This window comes from Centroberyx gerrardi, chromosome 12 (genome assembly GCF_048128805.1).
Source record: "Centroberyx gerrardi isolate f3 chromosome 12, fCenGer3.hap1.cur.20231027, whole genome shotgun sequence".
NCBI lineage: Eukaryota > Metazoa > Chordata > Actinopteri > Beryciformes > Berycidae > Centroberyx > Centroberyx gerrardi.
The window spans coordinates 22,649,224-22,665,939 of NC_136008.1; the positions used below are offsets into that span (position 1 = coordinate 22,649,224).

Genomic DNA, 16,716 nt, shown 5'->3' on the forward strand with positions numbered 1-16,716 from the left:
TTTCAAAAACTCTCTCTCTCTCTCCCGCTGCCTCTCCCCTTCTGTTTTTTCGATTCATCATAATCCTGTTTTAAAAGACAGCAGTAGCTAATTGAAACTGACGTCGCACCCATTAACATGGATGAGAACGGTACTGTGAGAAACATGGGGGAGAGGCCGCTATAATTGGGTAATTGTATTGGACATGCTATTGGAGATGATGATGATGATGAATAGGCCCAAGTCTCTCATGACACACCTGACAAGCCTGTAGCCATAATAGGAGTGTTTTAATTGATGTGACCCAGTGCGCACAACCGAGAAAACCTTACATGTGCTCTGACTGCAAGGCTTTGTATCCAACTCCGTACAATATTTTTCACTCTTCTTTTTCAACATTTTTTTCACTCTTCTCTTTCTGTCTGTCCTAGCTGTATTATATTGGAGAAAAAGGAATGTTTTTAGGGGGGTGGATTCATGTCGGGGGTTTTTTCCTCAATGTTTACTAAGATTTTTTCCATGTGCTTGGGAAATTTTTAAAAAGTAAATGCTTCTGTTTATTCCAGCTTTTTTTTTTCCCACACGTGTCAGTTCGACATAAACATGTCCAGTAATTTATTATTTAGTAGGTAGCATTTAGTTTTATATGTTTGTCTCGTTCCTGTCCCATGGGAGCCAGTGGCGGCCCCTTCATGGTTGTGAGGATGGCATGCCTTGGTAGCAGAGAAAAGCTGCCTGTTTTCATTGTCGTTTGAAACCCAGCAACCTACTCACATTGATTTATATCATCTGTCACTGAAAGCTTTTTATTGCCACAACGGCTGGAACTCTCCCGACATCCGTTACGTTGGAGCCAAGCATAAAATCTCGGCTGCTTTATACACAATACCACAGTCACTGCACGAAACAATTCGATTTGCCGGGGTGAGGCCCTTTTTTTAAAGACGCTTTCCAATATTGTAAGAAGTGCAAAATGATTTTAAGACCACAGAAAAAGCCCCGGAGTATGTCTTTAATGTCTCTAGCTGTGGCTATACGATGCTCTCCTGCTTTGGTCAATTTGTCCATGGTTTCAATCAAGCAAGTTATTTGGTTTGTGTCCTCTTGTAAAGACAGGATCCAAACAAGAAACAAACTTAGCAAAGAACCTCTCATCCCTTTTTATTTGATGCTGTGATCCCTCTCTGTAATGCTAACAAAGCAGAAAGCATCTTGGTTTGTTTTGAGATAAAGCAATAATTCGTTTTCATGCAAATTGAATTCTCATGTTCTTTCTAGTTTATCAGGCTGTTGCACATGTTTTGAGGTGTTTGTGTAGTTACACAGGTTGCAGCTGCACTTTGGTGTGTGTGTGTGCATGTGTGTTTGTGTGTGTCCTGTATAGGCTTGTTGTGTGTGTAGTTATGGTTCCATATTTCATGGCTGTTTTAGGGGTGAGAGTGCTGCTATTTGTATTTATAGTTAGTACAGAGATAAGGGTGTGTGTACAAAGATAAGTTTGAATGCTCATGAGGTTTGTGTTGGCTGTTTTCATGAAGGCAAAAACTCAGTTGATAAAGGCAAAAATGACATGAGTCTTGGCTCTCTATTTCTACCTTTGGGACAGATGAGTCTATGTTCACAAAACAGACCTGACTATCCAGAGGTCATAGGGTGAATTCTGTTGTAGGGTGTGTTCGCACTATTCAGCTATCACTAAAAAAAAAGGCTTGAAATGTACATGAACTGCAGTAGCTACCACTATTAGCAAACAGTACTTAGGTACAACAACTCACACAAAAATCTGAAATGTTTGAAAACCTCTAAAATGTTGAACTCTCCTCAACTTTAGAAAGTGCTCTGCTCTGCCTATAAAGACGCCAAGCGCAAAGTGCTTTTTCCAATGTGGCCCCTTTCCGTCACCTTGTAGCCGCTTCCCATTGACTTCACTTTAAAAAAGGTGCTGTCAGTTGGAAAAAAGAGCTGTAGTGTGAACACTCCCTTACTCTTCAGTGTCCCTCTGTGTTTCCTCTCCACAGGTGCGTCGGCAGGAGCGTCAGCGTAGCGGTCGGGACTCGGCGGCGGGCGTCGACTCCTCGTCTCGTCACAGCGGGGCGGGGCGGGACAGCGGCTTCGGCAGCGACAGCGCCCGCATCCGCATCGTCCAGATAGAGCAGCAGAGCGGGGCCAGCCACCACCGCCTCGCCAGGCCCTCCCACAAGTCCACCATTACCAAGAACCTCAGCTTCATCCCCTTCGACATCTTCCTGACCGCCAGTAAGCTGTCCGTTATGACCTACGCCTGCTCCAGCCCCCCCAAGGCCCTCCCCTCCTCGTCAGACACCCCCAGCACGCCGGAGAAGAAGGAGCCTGGGGATAAGGTAAACAAAAGGCCTGTGGCGTGGAAGCTTTTGCATGAGTCATAGTTCTTGGATCAGTCAGTTGTCCATTTGTTTATAATTATTATAACAGTACACAATAGCAAGATGTGTATTAGTATTGTAGAGATGTGAATGTGTAGTATACTAATAGTAAGATATGCACCCATATCTACTGTATACTTTGGAATAACTTTATAAGGTACACTAGGGTAGTCACATAGAGACCAAACTTGTTTGAGTTTAATCTTAACAAAGACTTCTGCAGTACAGTATGCCATTATGTTTATCCCTTTAATCTGTCAGTGGCCCATATTGTTGTCCTTAACCTTTAAATGTAAAAGCACAAAGTGCATTAAAAGCACTTCTCTTTATAGAAAGACAGGAGTAATATGATCCAGTTTTAGCCTGTTCTTAATGTTGGTGCTATATCCAGCTGCATTATGGGCAGAGATGAAACTGAAAGACTTTTGGGCACCAGCTCAGTACCACTGTTTGGCTGCCTGTGCAGAAAATGATCCAATTTCATCTTCTCTAGGTGGGGAAGAGCGCCCTCAACCAGCCTGAGATCCTGTCCGAGTCCCCCCCGGCCTCTGCCTCCCCGACCCCGGACCCCGCTCCGGCCGCGCAGGATTCCCTGGCCGGCCTGACCGCTGAGGACCTGCTCAACAGCAACACCTCCCAGACCCAGCCGGCCTCCCCCCTGCTGAGAGGCAGTCTGCTCTCCCTGGACGGCCTGCCCACCCCCAGCCGCTCCTCGGCCCGCCAGGCCCTGGGCGTGACCATCGTGAGGCAGCCGGGGAGGAGGGGGGCCGGGGACCTGCTGCTGGAGCCCCTGCTGTACCTGCAGGTGGTGCAGCCCTCCGCCCTGCTCAGCTGCCACCACCGCAAGCAGAGGATGGAGCTGTCGGTGTTCGACGTGGCCTTAAGAGGAGTGGCTTCTGACTACAAGTGCCTAGGTGAGAGAGATATGGAGAGAGTGGAACGTGAACAAAGTTGAACAGAGAAAAAAAAAATTACCTACACTACCAGTCAAAAGTTTGGACACACCTGATTGAATGTTCTATGTTTTTCATGATCTTGAAGCCAAAATGGCTTCAAGATTGTTTCTTTGATAAATATAAATAGTGAAGTTGATGCCTATGTATGAATTCCTTTCCAAAGCCTTTGCCTTTCCATCAAGGCAAAGGGCGGCTACTTTAAAAAATCTAAAATAGTTTTGATTTGTTTAACACTTTTTTGGCCACTGCATAATTTCATTTGGGTTATTTCATAGTTTTGATTTCTTTACTATTATTCTAAAATGTGGAAAATAGTAAAAATAAAGACAAATGTGGTGTGTCCTAATTTTTGACTGGTAGTGTATGTGGTAAATGGATGGGGATGGGATATGGACCTTGATTGCTGTAAGGGGCAAAGGGTGGGGTTAGGGTTGACCCTGATTAAAATACACACCCTGGTTAGGGTGGAAGAATAAGGGGAATGCAGGGGAAGAATAGGGTTATGCTACCAACCCAATATACCAACATATTAACAAAACCAATAAACCAGCAAACATGCAATCTCCTTATGTAACTTATTTTGGAAACCTTTTGCTCATTTTTCCACTGTGTTTTTCTATATCTGTCAATATTTCTCTGTGTCCCCCAACCTCCTTGCCTCCCTCTTCTATTTCCCTCTCACCATCCCTCCATCTCTTCATGCTTCCAGACCCAGGGAAGACTCTGCCGGAGTCTCTGGACTACAATGTGTTCTGGCTGCAGACGGTAGCAGGGGAGGCAGACAGTAAAACGGGCATCCCTCCTCCTCTGCTCTGCCTGCAGATCAAAGACTTCCTCAACGGACCAGGTGGGGATCACACACACACGCACACACACATAAAGTACACACACATGCACATGGATCCCTTAACGTGTACACTCAGGACGTGCACACATATATCGGAATAGATACACACATGCTGGCCGCCCATGCAAGTTATGTGCACTCACACGCTAACACACTCATTTACTATTTTAGAGCATCCGTTTCACATTTAATCCCATGTCAGGGGAAATGTCCACCGCTGTGAAGCAGCAAGAGGAGCACACACACGCGCACACACACACACACACACAGAAAAAACACATACCAGAGGCAAACACAAAGGGCCTCTTTTCTGCTGCGTGTGCAGATGATGAGCTGTGTGAGTAAAGCTGTGGGTTTTCTCTGCAGGATAACACTCATATCACTCACTGTGTGTAGGAGACCACAAGCTCCCGTGGATTTGTGTGTGTGTGTGACAGCAGGCTCCTGCGTATTTGTCTTTCACAGGGATCGGTACTTTATTTTTAGACTGATATGATATCCATATGAGTGGCTTTAAGATAAGGCTGTTTACTTAAGGGTGTGGTTGGCTTCCTAGCCAAATAGAACTGCATTGAAGAGACGTGTGAGTGGGCTTTTGAGTGGGTTTTCGGAGTGTATGAGTGTGCGAAACCTCGTCGTAAGTATCCCTGTGAGGGTTTCTTGGAGAGTGTGTGTAGGCGCAGGACATCCTTCAGAGTGGAGAGTTCAGCTCCCTGAACCCGGCAGGCCAGGTGCTGCAGATACACACACACACACACACACACACACACACACACACACACATGCAAACGCAGACAGACGTAGTTTGACATATAGTCTTGTCTTTCTCACACATGCACATGCTCATTCTCTCTCACATTCATGAACTCATGCTGTGCACATCCACACACACAGCTCCAGGATGGGCTGTAGGTGTTGTTGATGATGGGTTGAGGAAGAGTATAGCCATGTCGCCCACACGCAGCCCTTCCTGCCGTCAGCGGAAGGCCCTGGGCTCCTCTGTCCACCTGGAATCACACAACACAACACAATGCAGCTCTCTGTCCACCAGCGCACTCACACAATGCAGTCACACACCACCTATGTTCATCTGCCCCTCTGCGCGCCCCAAATGACGCCAACAGTCAAAATTACAGTGATCATGACCCTTTCCATGTGGCATGAATTACATCAGAAGTGTAGTCAGGTTTTTGGTAATTTTGGTAATTTTGAACTTCTTCCGAAGTTCATGTGATATATTAACTGAATGTTTTTAATTTGAATTTGATTATTGCCAGTTATTATATTGTTCCTGTAGTACTGGAGGTACATCTGATTCTACTGTGCAGTTGAAGTGCAGACATTGTGCAATTACCGTCAGGTGTTTCCCTTGAACTAGTGAAGAGCAGAGCTATCCTTGTCTCGGTAGGATGACTTCAATCATAATCACTCACACACACAGAAACACACACACACTCCCAAATGACTCAGACAGGATCCAGGCTCAGTGTGAGGTTGCCCTGGGTCAGACTCTGTTGGAAATATCTAGAATTGACCACACATGCTACTGGTTCCTCTTCGCCCACACAGTCTCTCATGCACGCGCGTGCTCTTGCGTGCGCACACACACACACACACACACACACACACACACACACACACACACACACACACACACACACGCAAACACACACACACACACTCTCAATTGTGTGTTGTTTGGTTAGATGGGTCGCTGGTGGAGATAATTATCTTGTCCAGGGATAGGGGAGCAAAGGAAGGAGGTAGAAATAGCAGGAGAATCATAGCGTACTGATGTGGACTTTTGAGGAGTACACAAAAATGCACAATATCTGCTTTGATAGACAGTATACAGTCTAATAACACAACATTGCTGAGAGAAACAGGAATGATGTTTGAGAGAGAGGATGAGTTCTGAGTCTCATTTGAAGCATCAGCATCTTGAGTAACATGGTAAGCATCTTGGCTCAATGAGACATCATCATGTCTCTAATTAAAGTTCAATTTGATTACATTTGAATTGAATATGGAGGGAAAGGGGGTGCAAAGGGAAAGAATAAAAAAACAGAGAGGGATAGAGAAAAGAGAAGGATCCAATATAGAGATCCGGCGTTTTATTTATCCGTCCCCCGTAGCTTCCACAGATGGTTTATTTGCTTATGCAAGTCTTTATATCTGTCTGCCTGTCAGTATGTGTGTGTGTGTGCGCGCCATGTGATGTGTGTGAATCTCATCCGGCGGCTCTACTTTGATTCGACGGTGCTTCACATTCGATCTATTTCAACGAGGCGCAAACGGAGAGCAGACCGCCGCGAGGCCACGTCTCGCTGTGTGTTTACAGCAATGTGCTCGCAATTTCAGCAGCATTTACTCCGCAAGACCAATCAAAGCTGCCCTCCCAAGGATGCCGAGTGGGAAACACTTGTAACATGTGTACTGTAAACTGGATGGGGTTTCAGCGCTGACCCTCACTCAGCGACCGCTCATCACACACACACATATAAACAACAATGTACACATATGTGCAAGAAGGCAGATGGCAGTTGTTTCAATACCAGGAGGGTTCAAGGCTTGAACATCAAAACATACGAAGACACACACACACACACACACACACACACACACGCACAAACAGAGTACACGCATACATGCTAGAGGGCAGTTGTTTCAGAATCGGGAGGTTTCAACTTTCTCCACTCATAACATAACACTACGCCCACATACACAAAGACAGACACACACATGAACAGCAGCATATATACACACATACATACATGATGGCAGTTGTTTCAGTATCAGGAGGGTTCAAGGCTTGACCATCAAATACACACAACTCACACACACACACACACCCCGCCCACACACACACACACTTCCTTTCCCTCCCTCTCTCTCATCTCTCTGACTCAGTTCCAGTCTGCGAGAGGGTCAATGAGCGAGTCCAGAGATGTAACCGCTACCACTTGGAGAGGAGAGCGATCAGCCTTCCCTCCATAGAGAAGCAGCAGGTGATAGATTAGCTAGAACAAATTGGAACCATTACTCTGCCGGGTCCCTGGATCCCGTCAAGCTATGGGAGCGTAGAAATGTTGTCAGTTACTGTATACAAGCCCGTGCCCCTCCGAACCGTCCAGAACCACTCTAATTCGAGTCAGATGGCATCTGAGGCCTGTGTCACTGGCCTTACTTGGTGTGAGGCTTTTTTTCTGTGACGCTGGGATTCATTCAGATACCCCCCAAAAGAAATGATTGCCCCCTAGAAACACAGACATACACACGCACAGATGTAGACGCACACACACACACACACATGCATACCCCTCACAGGCAGGCCCTGTGTAATTGGACACATTGCCACCTGTGTCTGACACAGGCTCTCTGCTGTCAAAGAGTCAAGTATGAGAGTCAGCTAGAGATATCAAAGGTGGGGCGGGAATGAAAACAATGTCCGTGGCTCTTGCGCACACACACACACACACGCTCTGCCAGGTTCAAAGTGGGGACGGCGTCACGCGTGACCTCGCCAAAAAGGCACAGTAACCTGGGTAATAAGCATATTTGATCTCCCCCACCTCTTTGCTGAGGTGTGTGTGTGTGTCTGTCAGACCTTGATCTCCCACTTTCCCCGGCGCTAATAGAGGCTGACACCTGAGAAGGGCCAGTCTGCGATCCCCCCAGCCTGTTCACATTAAGGCCTGTTCTTTAGAGGTATGTGAACAGCAACACCACCTCTCAACCTCCAGGCTTGTTGCTCTCTCCTGGCATGGCCCTTTTCCTGACAGTCCCCGGCTTAAAACAGCCGCTCATTCTGCGGCTGAAACCAAGGTGCTCTCAATAAAAACACTGGTGTGTGTGGGAGAATGCCACTGCTGAAAAAGCCCTCTTTTGATTTCCCCTGCTTGGTGGTGGAAATGCCACCACCTTTCTTTCATTAATTGATATTTCCCCCCCTTTTTTTAAAACCTCCCCGTTCCCTGTCCTGGCCCACCTAAAGCTTAGTAGGCTGCCTTTGAAGGCAATATGTTAAATGTGTTTATGAGTAGGTGGCTAAGAAATAGTAGTACTTTCCCAGGTAATCCTAGTAGTTGAGTTTTACAGTGTTAAAGAGGTGTGGTGGTGTGCATGGGTAAGAGAAGTCTTTATCATAGTATCGAGTTATATCTCGATCCATCAAAATAAGAATTTGCAGCTCAGCCTGCAGAACTTATAAGTCTGTCATGGCTTGTAAATAGTTGATGTGTTTTTTTCTGTTGTGAGGTTTTAGTTTCATCTCTGTACCTCCTTGGCCTAGATAGTGAAACCACATGGAACATCACTGTAAAGGCCGACTCTCGCACACACACTCACACACCAGCTCCAGAGAAACGACCAAACGTAGAAAAACGACACGGATGTACTCGACATGTGGCCATATAACGCTGTGCTGTTATTTTATTAGAGTTCTGCAAAAGATTCATCTTTTGACACTGTTCCACTGCAGTAAAAGCGCTGATGTGCTCCATCGCTTGCTGGATAAAGCCAGGGGGAAGCTGTACAGATGTGGCCCCCAGAGTAGGAGGGCGAGCTGGGGACAGGGTGGATGCTGTGGCCCCCTTTCTCTCCAGGGTCCTTCCACGGAGAGTTCCTTCAGAGTTCACACTACTTCAGATCCAGATCCACTTTATCCTGCTGTCGTTAGACAGCATAAAGCAACAAAGATTTCCCCTTAAAAGATTTGTCAATCCCTAAAGGAATGCTTAGATTAGAAGTGTTAAGTGTTTCAGTTATTTGAACTCCAGTATGTAACATGTCACTGGTCATCTCATTGGGGGCGTATTATGCTTTTTGTAACTAATGAATTAGCTGAAGGCTGCACTTCACTCTGTTTTGGGCAAGAGACCAGTATTAATGGAAATTTTAATATCTTTACACTGGGGATGTACACATAGTCAGCAAAAACAGGGGACATTGCTGTCCCTTGTGTTAAGTATAACAGCAAAAGTGTTGCGTTCACTGCCCAGTAAGGCATCCACCTGGAGGCAGTTAGCTGTATGTGGTAGCTCAGCTCACAGGAAGGGACGACACCCATAACCAGGTCCAGATAAGGTCCAGACTTGTGATGCCTGTATAGATTTTTTGCTAAATAAATCAAGTGCTCCTCAGTTTGTCCACATATTTGAAACCATATCTAGATAAAATATTTGAATCTTCTTCCCGTAGCATTTTTGTTTTGTTGAGACAGTAGGAAAGATGAGAGAGCGGCACACATGTTGGGACAGCAGGATGGCCTAGTGGTTAGAGACACTGTCTTTCAACCAGATGACCTGTGTTCAAGCCCTGATGTTGGCAAGCATCGGCCCTGCTTGCCAACATCTATCGCTCAACTACAAGTGACCCTGACCTCTGACCTCCCTGGAGGGGGGAAATGAAAATCAAATTTCTCAAGCGTATCAATAAAATATCTTTTAAAAAAGTGTCTTAAGCAATATATTATCAATGGGCACCAAATATGTATTTGTGTTAGTGTCTGAAAGTCCGGGGAATTTACTCTTGATAGACCTGCCAGGTTAAGTGAAGGTTAAATATGGGTTAAGTATGGAAATCTCCTGGTTACATTGAGCTGTATCCGTAGCACTGCTCACTTAGGCCAGGTGGGCTTCTGACAGGTTAAGCAGGTAATAAACCCCCTGCAGACAGGCCAGAGCGGGCCGGGGGTGGGGGTGGGGGGGGCAGGGAGGGAGGGAGGGAGGGAGGGAGGATGGCCCATAATCAGGACCAGGTCTCCCTGCACGGAGAGCCAGGCAAGGCCCAGGCCCCAGCCCTGGCCCTGACTAGGTGATCAGAAACAGCTTCATGTGATTACACAGGGAGGGAGGGAGGGAGGGAGAAAGAGAGATTGGCAAGAGTGGAGGAGGAGAAAGTAAAAGATAGAAAGGGGAGGAGGAAGAGGAGAGAAGCAGAAAGATAGATGAAATGGAGGGAACGGAGAGCGAAAAGGTGGGAGAGTAGGGGAGGGGGAGCAGAGGAAACTGGATGAACAGCTGCACATGGGCTATTTATTCCACCGCTGGAAAGTTTCCTGGTGATAAGTCAACTGGAAATGATAAGCTACATTGCACAGCAAATTCCACCTATCTGTCCTCCAATCCCTCCCTCCATCCATCCTTCCATCTGACCACGCGCCTCACTTCCACTGGATTAAATGAGAAAGCATCCTGAGGGCAGTGTGTGTGTGTGTGTGTGTGTGTGTGTGTGTGTGCGCCTGCCTGTCTTGGCAGCGCTCCCCCTCATGTCATCCAGTGCTCCTACCTGGGAAGGAGACAGACGGGAGGCCTAAAACCCTTAAAAAGCCTCTAAACACTGGTGCCTTGATGAGACCATGAAAAACAGCTGCACTTGTTTTCAGCCGCTTCCCGCTCCCATCATCATGACCAAGTGGAAAAATGGGATAATGGAAGTGGTGTAAAACGGCATTGAGTTAATTCATGTGTCTCTGTAAATTCCAGTCAAGTGTTTGAAGGCTGGAGCGCAACAGAGAGAGAGAGAGAGAGATAGAACGGGAGAGAGCCGAGCACTCTTGGATTTATATGGCTGGCATGGAGAAAAGATTCTCTTCTGCTATTCCGCAGTGTCACGTTAGGATGTTACAGTGAGACAGCCAGAAATGGTGTGTGTGTCTGTGTATGTGTGTGTGTGTGTGTGTGAGAGAGAGAGAGATTGATGAGAGCGGACCCAGCTGTGCTTTAACAGGTCTTTGCATGCAAAGCCGAGCGATTAGATGAAGAGAGAAGAGTTCAAAGTTTGATTTATGAGATGTGGTGCCATGCAACGTCTCATGGGTTAGATAGCAGAAGATCTCCTTGCTGAGTGGAACACTGATGCAGCTTGCCCTTTCCTAAAAAAAACCAAATGGAGTGTGTCCTGTTTATGGTGCCTCTCCAAATGACAAGAGTAGATTTTAAAGAGGAAGGGCCCCAGCCAAGAGTGAATTTATTCAATTTATTCAATTTAGGTCCCAGTTTGAAATAGTTTAAGAGCCCCTGCTTTAGCACTGACGTAGGCTAAATAGTCTGTCGTTAGATTGCATAAAAATTGGGTAATAGATTAATTTCCCATTCACAAATACAAAAATATGTCGGACTTGGAACACACACACACACACACGCACACGCACACACACACACACACACAGAGCCCCAGAGAGATCCAGGAAGAGAGCGTGTGTTTATGCCTCACTATCCTGAAGTGAGGTAGCATTGGTTTTCCCAAACAATAAAGTCATGTTTTTATCACCTGCCCAAAAGCATTGCTCTCTCCTTCTGTCCTATTTTCCCCTTCACTCTCCACTTCATAAATATAAGTCATGATGAGCACAAAAGATACTCCCATCTTTTAGGGAGATGTAGGCTGTAAAAAGTAATACCAGCTCATGTTAATAAATACTGAGGCAGTATTTCTTTTTTCTTTCAAAGCTTTACTGGTAAATCAGAAACAAGATACATTATGGATTGTGTGGCCATTACAAAAAAATATAATGTTCCAGAATACATAGTGTTTTATTCACATAAAAAGCTGATGCTCGCTTAGTAATTCTCGTGTTAATTTAGGGTTTTTGTAGCATCACTTCTGTCAGTGGATTTCTTCTCAGGAAGCGTTAGACTGGCTGAGCCTTTGGCTGGGAGCTTCCTCTCCTTATTCATACTGACAAGGTAACCCTACTGGATTGAAATACCTTGCATAGCCAGCAACCTTTATTACCCATTATCAGTGATAAACGATGATGAGTTAGCACTGGATCTTGATTTAATATTATTGGTCATACTTAAACAGTGGAAATATGAGGGCAGTACGCATGGCGGGAGTTGTGTTTGTCAAGCTTTCCTGTCAACACTGTTGTGAACACAGTATAATAATGTTCTTTAATTCTGTCTGTCTCTTCTCCTCCTCTCTCCCCCCCCTCTATTCCTCTCTTCCTCCCACAGCTGAGCTGAATGTCGAGCTATCACGCCCCCTCAAGATCAATCCTACGCTGGCTAAGCTGGAGCAGGCCAAGGCCTACCTGTGGAAAGTCCTACCAAACCAGATGTGGGACGCCTCCAGTAAACCCCCCTCCACCTCCTCCACCCCTCACTCCTCCCCCACCAAGACGCCGCCCAGGACCTCTCCTCCTCGCGCCGACCCCCACCACCAGGCCTCGGCCCTGGGTAAGGCCGGCAGCCTGGCCTTGTCCTTCCACAAGGTGTCCCTCCGCACCGCCCAGATCATGGTAGTCATGGAGACGGAGGCCCATCCGATGAGGCCTAGCGTGACAGCGTCAGTGTCGGCCATGACGGGGAGTCTGAACATGAAGCCTGGGCCCAGGATGGAAGGTGAGTAAAACACACACGTCTTTCAGTTTGTGCAGAATTACAGTTTTTGGGGTCACTTACCCAATTAACCCTTGTCTTAGCTAACAAAAAACGTCAATTTAAAACAAACACCTCACTCTCATGTGACCTGGTAAGCCCCAGTTTGTTTTCTGAAGCCCAGCAGAAAACTGGATGCCCCTGTTATATAGATCTCTATGGCTTAACTCTGGTTGTATGGCCTCAGAGGCTTAAGGCTGGCTGAAACTTTAACCCTAACTAACCCTAACCCATTTCTCTGTGGTCAGACCCGCTACGAAGACTTCTATCTGAGTCCAGGAGATGACCCGTGTTGTATTACTGCACTGCAAATGATCTTTCTTAAATGATCCATCATTATTTTTCTTAAAAAAGTTGAAAAACATCTGCTACTGGGGTTAGATAATTTCACTTGTTTCCAATGCAAATCAACTTGTTTTAAGAATTTTCTTGAATGAACTGACATTACCTCGTTACCGGTGATGTGATCCACCTGTGTTTCAAGATATTGTCACTTGTTTCAAGAACATTCTGGAAACAGGTGCGTTGGAAACAAGTGAAACGATCTCACCCCTTGGCAGATTGTCACATCTTTTAAACAAAACAAGATTTTAGGACTTGGTACCAGACTGCACTAAATGTAGGCACTTGTTTGCAGTGTGTCATAGCTCACCATGTGACCCAACAGGAATGAACCCAGCTTTATTGAAAATGCAGTTCAGTTACCCAGAGCTCCAATAGAAACATGTAGTGGAGAACAGATTGTTCTGTGTTTCATGTTATTATGTAACCAAACAAATATAGATGTGGACATATGGAGCTATACCCGAAGCAGTTTGGAATTCCTGTTGTTATTCATTCAGATTAAAATTTATTAGGAACGAGGATGTAACGTTACAACATGTTGGCCTAGGAATGTGTTTTGTCAAACAGATGTTCAGTGGGTCATATAAAAAGAAGAAGTATAAATCCATTCCAATTCCGTGGTCGTAAAGCATATGGAGCTGTTAAGGTCTATATGAAGAGTTTTATTCCAAAACATTAAATATGTGGGGTGGGTTATACAAAAGAATTGTTTCCTAATATTAATTGATCGATATTTCAAAAATATACATGAGAGGCTGACATACAGAGTTATAGAGGTAAAAATCTATTACAACTAGTAATAGTGTCTTTCAGTCTCTTGTTCTCTTTCTTTGTACTACTTAGTCAGACCTCCCACTCTCGGTTATTGATGAACATGCGATTTCTCTGTCTCTCCAGAGGATCTGTCAAGGTGTCATACACTGATGATGAGAAAAATTGTGGAAAAAAATACCAATATTGCTTTTAATATCGCTTGCAGTATTGCTGCTCTTTACACATGCTAGCACGGCCTTCATCTGCCAAAAACAAGGAGGGCTGTCAGTAAACTGTAAAGTGAGATGTTTGTGTTAGTCTTGGAACTAAAGCTTTGGTGAGGCTGTGTGTGTCTGGGATTGCATGGGCATGTGTGTATGTGTGTATAAGGGCAATAGAGAAACAAATTTGTGTGTGAGTGTGTGCGCACTCATGCGTGCATTTATGTATGCGTGTGTGTGAGAGGGAGAGTGTGTTTCCGTGTTAGGACCAAACCCGGCCCTTCATCAACACCGACTATTATCCAGGAGGCATCACAATGTTTCCATGATCACAATCAGAACTGCTAATGCTAATGTAAATTAAAAGGCTTCCAATGTCTCTGTGCCATTGGGTGTGAGCCTACATAGTGTAACAGATGATCAGGGTTTTTTTTGTTTATTTTTCATTTTTTACTGTTTTTTGGCATTTATGCTAAATTGGACAGCGCAGGGGAACAGAAGGAAGGGAGAGAGTGAGGGGATGACATGCGCCATGCGGTAGGTGACGAGGCAGACTTGAACCCCCTGTTTTGCGAGTCGACGGTTTGCACCTTAGTGCCGCTGAGCCACAGTGACTGGGGTTGCAGAGGGACTGGGACAGAGCTGGAACTGGGCTCCCTAAGCGCCTGCATCTGTTTTACAGATGTTGTTATATAGGGTTACTTCAGATAAAATGATTGTCGAAAATGTTAATTAAAACCTCAAACAATTTGCACTTTGTTTACTCGAATCTGCATAACTGCACGGTGAGACAATACTCAACGCTGCTGCCCTGCGCTGATTTTCACCAGCTTTTCAGCTTTCATCCACGTTTGATGTGTTGACTTCGATAAACACAGTTGAAAACTGGGTATGCAATGCAATGGAAAAAACAAATAGAGTTTATAGACAATTGTTCTAATATGAAAGTTAATCCCCCCTCTTCACTTTTAGATGACTATTTACTATTTTTAGCCATCGTTCTAACTTTGCACATTCGTAAACCTTTTCAGAAGAGATTCGTCACAGAGTTCTTCCACTTGTTTACAGTAAACACAGCAAACAGAGATTAGTGCGCAGCGAACTTTCTCTTCATGGATATTGTTTTCCCACAATTACCAGCACCTTGAAACAGAGCCATCGCTGTACTCAGGACATTACAATTTGACTGGACACAAATAAAAATGTTGGGATCAGGAGCGTCGGTGTTTCTGGAAATCTATTGGATCGTTCCTCCGCAGCTTGGCTCGGAGCTCTTTGAAACACTGGTCGTCGTTAGGGCCCCAAGAACACAACATCATGAACGGCTGTTCTGAACGAGACACTGTAATAACCGCTATAAAACTAATGCTGTCATCATGTGCAACAACAGTATACTGTAACAAAAGTTTCATTCAGCTGCTCTTAGCTCATTTTCAATGCTCTCTGAAATACCTCTGAGGTAAAGATGCATTGTGTTGATCTCATTAAAGGGCCTGACATCTCTTTGTCAAATCTCTTGGAGTACGCTGGGACTTCATGTGGTGAAACACCCGTAAATGTTGCCAGAGGAAGTTTGCAAAGTTACAAAATGTTCTCAGAAAACATTTTTTTTTTGTGTGGGAAAATGTATTTTTAAATCAAATGTCAGAATCTTTCCTGCTGAATAACATGTTGATGTCACAACAGTCGTTTGTTTTTGTTGGCTCTTGGTAATTTTAGCACTCTTACAGATCTTTGTCACAACACACACGCGGCTCTTTTCCCCGGGGGGTCCTCCACATAGTGTTTCCAGATTTGTTGCCATCGAAAGGAGACAAACTGTCTCCAATTACGCAGACGGATCGCCGGTGACAATAGATGTATCCACTGACTTTTAGCCTTAGCTGCACTGCCTCCATCACTCACCACTCTGGCCTCCCCAGCACCGCTCCATACCTCCGAAAACGGATACCTTGGAATTTTATGATGATAAAGGTTGGGATTCCCGTTCTGTAAGGTTGAGCGTTGGGGCTGCCATAATAAGTCAGCAGGAATGCCCCCCCTGGGAGAGGCTGTACATGAGAGATGTGAGACAGGAGAGTGTAGTAGTAGTAGTACTACTGCTGCTGCTGCTGCTGTTGCTCTGCTGGTCCTCAGTGGCAGGCAGAGATTGATGGACCAGGGCAGACCCTCAGGATGATGCCACTGGGCTAGGAGAGACAGGAGATGGAGGAAGAGGGAGGGAGGGAAGGGGAACGTAACAGAGAGTTGTGAAAGAAGTGAAGCAGGGAGAGTGATGGAGATAGAGACAGAGAGAGAGAGGGGGAGAAAGAGAAAAAATAAGGGCTACGGAGTGAGAGGAAATGGAGGGGAGGGAAGGGAAGAGTCCGGCAGAAAACGGCAGTTATGAAACGAGGAATGACAAAACAAGAGACAAAGATAGAAAAAGACAGATGGAGTGAAAAGAAGATACGGTAGAAGAGAGGATATGAGGTAATGGAGCGAAAGGAGGACAGAAGAGTAGACGGAGCGAGGGGAAGGGAGATGAATCAAGAGACAAAGATAGGGAAAGACGTGGACGAAGTATACGGGGAGAGGTGGAGAAAGAAAGAAAGAAAGGACGGGGTGACAAAATGGGGCGAAAGGGGAGAAACAGAAGACGGACTACTCTGTTTGAGCAGTAACGGGGATCTCTTCTATCTATTTTCATGACGCTCACCCCGCCCCACCCCACCCTGTCCTCTTCATCAGCGTACATCTATAGCTGCAGCGAGGTGAAGACCCTGTCATCCACCCCCCTCGCCCCTCGCCCAGGGAACATCTGGGGGTCTGTACCTGGTCATGGCAGCC

General features: G+C 45.7%; 1 protein-coding gene across 4 annotated transcripts in view; it reads left to right on the forward strand.

Annotated features, from left to right (window-relative positions):
* Nucleotides 1-16,716, forward strand: part of vps13b (vacuolar protein sorting 13 homolog B) — a 351,965-nt gene that overhangs the window by 248,678 nt on the left and 86,571 nt on the right. For all 4 annotated transcript variants that reach the window (XR_013506903.1, XM_078287161.1, XM_078287162.1 and 1 more), the window contains exons 35-38: nucleotides 1,998-2,339; nucleotides 2,875-3,295; nucleotides 4,047-4,184; nucleotides 12,146-12,532. Coding sequence is in view for 3 of the 4 variants with exons in the window: in XM_078287161.1 (XP_078143287.1) it covers nucleotides 1,998-2,339; nucleotides 2,875-3,295; nucleotides 4,047-4,184; nucleotides 12,146-12,532 (1,288 nt within the window). In the remaining variant the exon portion in view is untranslated. The remainder of the gene's footprint in view (nucleotides 1-1,997; nucleotides 2,340-2,874; nucleotides 3,296-4,046; nucleotides 4,185-12,145; nucleotides 12,533-16,716) is intronic.